The sequence below is a fragment of the Galeopterus variegatus genome, unplaced genomic scaffold, assembly GCF_000696425.1.
Source record: "Galeopterus variegatus unplaced genomic scaffold, G_variegatus-3.0.2 Scaffold2227, whole genome shotgun sequence".
Classification (NCBI taxonomy): Eukaryota; Metazoa; Chordata; class Mammalia; order Dermoptera; family Cynocephalidae; genus Galeopterus; species Galeopterus variegatus.
In genome coordinates, this window is record NW_007728338.1 from 227029 (window position 1) to 233946 (window position 6918).

At 38.4% G+C, this 6918-nt stretch overlaps 1 protein-coding gene across 1 annotated transcript; it reads right to left on the reverse strand.

The window, feature by feature from the left end:
* Positions 1-2131: 2131 nt before the first annotated feature.
* On the reverse strand, positions 2132-3593 carry PABPC4L (poly(A) binding protein, cytoplasmic 4-like). Its single transcript, XM_008580972.1, has one exon. It carries the CDS (start codon positions 3580-3582, stop codon positions 2470-2472), a length of 1113 nt encoding a protein of 370 aa, XP_008579194.1. The 5' UTR covers positions 3583-3593; the 3' UTR covers positions 2132-2469.
* Between the last annotated feature and the right edge of the window lie 3325 nt (positions 3594-6918).

Sequence of the window (6918 nt, forward strand, 5' to 3'; positions counted from 1 at the left end):
TTAATCAAGGAAATCCACAGGATCATATATTTTTGTAACTGACATAGTCATTTCTTTTGTTAAATATTGGAAATAAGCAATTTCTACTATGATGGTAAATTATAGTGTCATTATAGCTACAATTCATCTAGACATTTAATATCATGTCCTATTAATTTCTTGTGCACATTAGAGAGAACTGTGTCCTGATTTTACCTTGATAATCCATATACAAGCATTATCACACATTGTTTAAATATTTGAACATTTTTATAGATTGGATTATCCAAAAAAAGATGTGAAAGTACACTACACTGACCTGTCCTGTCGCATGGTATCCTTCCGTAACAACTCTCTGCTTCTGAGGTAAACGCTTCTCAACTCAGTGATTCAGGGATGCAATGAACTAAAGTTGGCATATGAGTTTCACATAAATTCTTATAAATTAGTATTTACCAAAACATATGTTATTAAAGATTGAAAAGCAAGACATTTTTAAAAGATTTACTACAGGTATTGTATAAGATACTTTATAGACAAAAGTTTTGATTAGAAATTACTGAGAAAATGAAACTCTGAAAGACAATACAGTGTATGTATGTGCATGTGTGTGTATATATATACATATATATACATATATATATATATATATATATATATTTAAGATGTTCAAGATGTTTTGAAGCATGATATCAAAGCCATATAAGTAAAAACTGAAAATTTTGAGTTTAAAATTTAACTTTGGAACAAGCTTCAAAGCTATAAATAAAGTGAGAACATTGTGAAAATAGTCTAAAATGTTGTTCATATGCAAAGAAATTTAACAAATACATGTAAATAAAAAACATGCCTATAGAAAAATACATTACAATCATGGAACATTAATTCACAAATATGAAAATACAAATGGACAATAAACAAAAGAAATATTGTGTAGCTTTCCTAATTAAAAAAAGTAGTAATAAAGAGTGAAATAAAGTAATTGTAAAATGGTTTTATTTACACATTATGTTGAATTGTCCAACAACTTAAACAAAACCTCTTGTTCCTTACAGTGTATAGAAATGGGCACTCCCCCACACTGACAATGGAAATGTAAGTGGCACAAAGGCGACAACAACAAAACCATTTTCCAGACAGCTTTGGTTTGAATGAATCAGAATTTTTTAAGTAATTATTGAAATGTAAATAAATAACTCTTGCCTCTATTTCCTCATGGATTTAAAGCAGCACATATTAAAAGCCAATATGATAAAAATCCTTTAAAAAAAAGTATAAAAAGAAGCTGAATAATATAAATGAAAGGCAGGAGAGAAGGGAAGATCTGAAAATGGGACCACAATAAAATTACACTAGAAAACAGGCTAAGCAATGTAACTTCAATTTATCAGAAAATCAGTTAGTGAATTTCTGATCAGTCAAGGTTAAAAGTGAACCTTAATGGGTTACATAGTTCTCAGTTTAATCCAAGGAAGTATGAGTTCATAAAGAAACTTACTTTTCTGAACCCTGAGAGAATATCACTATCTGTAACAATATATAACAGAGATTAAAAATTAGGTTTTAAACAGAATTTCTATTATGTATATATGACTCCCAATTTGGTATCTGGCAAAAACTTTAGACATAATATTAAGCTATAAATGTATGAAGAGATTTAAGACCAGGCCAACTTTGGGTCACCTGAATTGATCCAGGTTTACAACTTTAAGGAATGTAGAACTTAAGATTTTACTATGCAAGTCACAATTTAGATAACTAGTAAGTACCTGAATTATAGTCAGCCAATGGTAAGAATGAATTTCCCATAAACCCAGTTTGTAGGCAACATTAAAAACCTCCATCACATTAACTTAAGCCATCAGAAAAACAATCATGTCAGGATATAAATTTTAAAGACATCCATGTATTTCCTAGTGCTTTAAACACTAATTCAAAATGAAATTAGACATTTAACTAAATTTGTACTACTAATTTCTAAACTTCTGAAATCTCAAAAAAAAATTGATTGAAAAATAGAAAATTTCTGTTGTTAAAAATAAATTACTTTGGAATCCTTAGGTATATGAACTATTTTGAGCATATTTTCATAGAAAAAATTAAAGCTAGCAATAATATTAAAATAAGAAAGAAAATACACAATAAACTAAAATAATGACCTCACTTCAGTTAGTTCAAAATGTAATAAAAATATATCTAATTATTCTTATTGCTATGAATACTACATCAAAATAAGAAAATAAAAAATGTTAAAATTAGAAGGTATGCCTCTGTAAAATGAACCAGTTTCTAAGATTTATTGTTTTTATTTTTCCACACACAAAAAAATAAAATAAAATGGCTTTGTATAAAAAAAAAAAATCACAAAGTTTACCAAACTAAGCAGCTATCAGGTGGGATTTGAAATTTACTGAGAACAATTCAGGCAGAGATCAATACCATTCCCCCACCTGCTGCAAATAGTAGCTGGTGAGGTAATTTTTTTCTTTCCTAATGCCTCTGGGCCAAGGCAATGTTGAGGGGTTTAGAGCCCAATATGCGACCATTCATCTCAGTCATTGCTTTAGTGGCCTCCTCAGGAGAGGAGAAGCAGATCAATCCAAATCCTTTGCTCTGCCCTTCTTCCTGCATTACCTTAACTCTGCTAATTGATCCAAATGAAGAAAATTCCTTTCGTAGTTTTTCATCATCAATGGTATCATCAAGGTTCTTAATATAGAGCTTTACCCCCCGGCACCCACGAATTCTTTCCTTTTTCAGCTGTTCAAACATTTGCTTTAACTCAGCCTGTCGCTCTACTTTCTTTTGTGCCCTACCTACAAAAATCAGCTGTCCGTTTATGTCCTGTCCATTCATTTCTTCAACAGCCTTTTTGGCAGCCTCATGGCTATCAAAACTTACAAACCCAAAGCCTTTGGATTTCCCACTGGAATCTGTCATCACCTTAACACTCAGAGTTTTGCCATATTTGCTGAAAACTTCCTTCAATCTCTGATCATCCATGTCATCTCCAAAGTTTTTGATGTAAACATTGGTGAATTCACTGGCTTTGTTCCTGAGTTCAGCTTCCCGATCTTTACGGTTTTTGAATCTGCCAACAAACACCTTGCAATCCTTGAGCAGCTTTCCATTCATCTCTTCAATGGCCCTATCCGCAGCACTCTGGTTCTGAAAGTGCACAAATGCAAAACCTTTGGAGCCTTGATCATCACTCATCACCTTGGAGGACAGGATCTTTCCAAAAGCTGAAAAGTGTTCATAGAGGGTTTTGTTATCGATGGATTTGTCCAGATTCTTGATGAACACGTTCCCAATTCCAGATTTCCTTAAGTAGGCATCACGCTGAGACCACATGAGACGGATAGATTGGCCTTTTATCACGTCAAAATTCATTGTGTCCAAGGCCTTCTGGGCATCAGCCAACTGCAGGAAGTTCACGTAGGCATAGCCTAGAGAGCGGTGGGTGACCAAGTCCCTGCAGATGCGGATGGACAGCACAGGCCCCACCGTGCTGAACTTCTTGAACAGCAGGTCCTCAGTGACATCTGCATGTAGGTCACCCACATACAGGGAGGCCACGCGATACTTGGCTGCTACATTCATCTCCTTGCTCCTCCCCACCGCGAGCCTGTCCCCAGAAGCTCTTGCAGCGATTCCTGCAAGAGGGAGGCCAGGCCACGGCTCAGGCCCGGCTCAAGTGTGGTGGCCGCAGGACCACCGCTTAGCCAAGCAATGGGGTTCAGGTACAGCTCCCCCAGGCTCTGGAAAGGCCCTTATCCAAAAGCCCCACAGCAACCAATCCGGCTTTCCCTGGGAGTTGGCAATAGAACTTTGAAATCTCAAAGAAAGGGTATGAGGACAAGACGTTCCTTCCCCGCCCATTTGGGAGAAACCTTCAAGTGGTGGGCCGGGCCTCCATCCGAGCCTCCCCACGGACGCCCGGGTCGCTGGTTCCTGAACAAAAATAGGCCTCGCTCAGACTGGTTTAAAGTTACAGCCGCTGGGGAAGAACTCCACAAGTGGTTTCCGAGGCGGCAGCGCAGGCCGCGGAGCACGGGCGGCCGGGTCGGGCCCTGGGCCAGTCCCGAACCCGCCCGGTACCAGGCACGGCAGACGCGGCGGCTGAGGCGCGGCCCGGGAGCGACGCGGGCTCCGGCGTCCGGACCAACGCGCGCGACCCTCCGTCCCTCCTTCCCGCGTGGCGTCCCGATGAAGGATGGGTGGGGGAGGGGGAGGCGGACAGACAGACCGGCAGACCGACGGCCGGACGCGGCCCGGCAGGCTGAGGCCAAACGGGGGGCTGGGGGCTCACCGGAGCTGCGGCTGGCCGGGGGCCGGCGGGAAACCCGGAACTCGAGAGCCGAACTTCCCGCGCACTCGCTGCCAAGTGGGATGTTTTCTTTTTAACATTGTTGAGAACGCTTTTCCTTCCCCCACTCCCTTACACATTTCCCACCCCCCACCCCCCTCAGACCGCTAAGCTGAGAAGCAGGAGGCGGTGACTTGGGTGGAGAAAGGCAGCCTAGGGGAGTGGCCCCAGTAAACCCACCCGCCCGCAGGGCTGTGCACGGGTCTGACCGAAGAAGCATTTGTTTCCAAACGTGCATCAGGGCCTGTCACTTCCTCCCTTCAAACCCTCCAGTGGCTTCCTTTGACCTTTAAATGAGGTCCAACATCCGCACCTTGTTCTACTGAGTTCTACGGTATTCCTGTCATGTTTCCAGCCTCAACTGTTGCTTATTTCCCTTGCAAAACTCCATGACACTATGCCCTCTTTCAGGGTTCACTTTATAATGATGTGTTCCTCAGAAATCAGTTTAAAAGCTCTTTCCAAATAGAAGTTTTTCCTAACCTGCTTCTGAAAGTTTAGGTTTCCCTCCTTGAAACTCCTACACTACCTTTGTACTTTCTTAGCTTTTTTCCCCATTACGGTATTGTACCTTCCGCAGCAGTGGGGTCCATGCCCATTTTATTCTCAGGGGCTTGCAGAAATGGAATGCTCAATATTTATTCAGTGAATCAACTGTATGGAATAGATGAGATATTAAAACCTGAGGCTGGTTTTCACATCTAGAGACATGGAGGTAGTGGCATTTACCTCAGAGATTATTGTAGGTGTTAAATGAATTAATAGATTTGGAAAAGTCTAACACAATATCAGGCATGTAATAGGTTTCCAGTAACACTGTTTCCACTTCTTCTAGTATTAAATAAAATTCCTTAATATCATTCCTATAGAACCTTAAAATTTGAATTATAATGTATCTTAGGGAGTTAGAATAAGTTACCTGTAAAGTTGAATTGGGTCAATCAGTTTATATAGGGCAAATTTAGTGCTTTTCAAACTTTAATGGACATAGGAGCGTTGTTCAAAAGTAGATTCTGATTCAGTAACTGGGGATAGACTCAAGATTCTACTTTTCTAACAAGTTCCTGAGTGATGCAAACTCTGCTGGTCTGTGAACCACACTCTGAGTAGCAAGACTTTAAAGCTAAATGAGTCCTCATTTGGAGGGGTCTTTTCTAATGTTAAGAACTAGAAAATTAGAAGAAGTATATTTCTCTTTCAAAAGATAACAACACTCTAGCAAAATTTATTCTTAGTGATACATAAAAAAAAAAATGAGCATGATTTTCACCGTAAAATCAAGTTGCTTTTAACCTGTCTAAAATTGAGTATGTAGGAGACCAGAATATGCTACCACAAAATATGAAAGGTTGTTGATTTGAAGACAACTTAGAAGAAGCAGATGCAGGAAAGCTCTCTGATCTCCCTCTATATGCCTAAAATCAGGGCATAGCTTTACAAAGACAGAAGGCATCCTGTCCCCCTTCTCTACCGGAGAAAATAAAGGTTAACCACTAAAGACAACTTTGGACCCTCAATAGCCTGGAAATGATACCAGAGGAATCCACATTAACAGGCTTTACCAACTAGCCTTTAACTGCCATTTATTTGCTTTCCCCCAAGTTACTGCTTCTAGAAACTTAAAGGCCTTTTCTTTTGTCTTGCCCCTTCTCTTTACTTTTCTTTGTTGAAGATGCCATGTAAGCTGGAATTCAAAGCCACCTCTTTGAGAACGACTCGTTCTCTGGTGTTTCCCATATATATATGAAATATACGTTTTTATAAACTTCTGTTTGTTTTTCTCTTGTTAACCTGTCTTTTGTTACAAGAGTTGTTCCCAATATAGAAGCTATAAGAGGTTGAAGAATAATACTTTAATAATAATACAAGTAATGTATCTATAATTCCTCCCAAACGAATCCTAATTAATGATTTTTGTCTGAGAAATGTATTCCCAATGTAATTAATGGCTTTTGTTTGAGAATTGTTCTCCTATAGGACCACTTGTTCAGATGAATAAATGAAATAATCATGTCTTCAACCATGACTTCATGCTGTAATTAAAAAAAGGGAAAAAGACCACTGACATAGTTGGTGGATACTATTAACGTATTTGGGCAACACTTCAGCACTTAAGTGCTTATTTTTTCAATACTTAAAAAATTCAGATACTGATCGGCATTGTTTAAGTAAACAGTGATCTCCATATTCAATACGAGTTTACTTCAGAAAGTTTGTGGAAAAACTGAATTGAAAGATAATACAAATCTTTCCATGAACTCTTTGAAGTACTCTCATATTATCAGATTTTTTAAAAAGAAAGTTACTAAATGTGTAGTTTTGAGAATTTTCCCTAAAGCCTTTTTACTTGTAGGAAATATGCCTAAGATCATATTAGTTCTTTGTCTAACAGTTATTTAAGTATAGCAAGATAGTAAAATATTTTAAGAACTCATGGGTTTTTCACTTTCCTTTAATGTGATCATCACTTAAGAGTTTGTGAATAGTGAGGAAGAGTTTCCAAATTCAGAATTTAGTCCTATATTCTTGTCTCTAATCAACATATATACAACTAGCACAAACCTCAATTT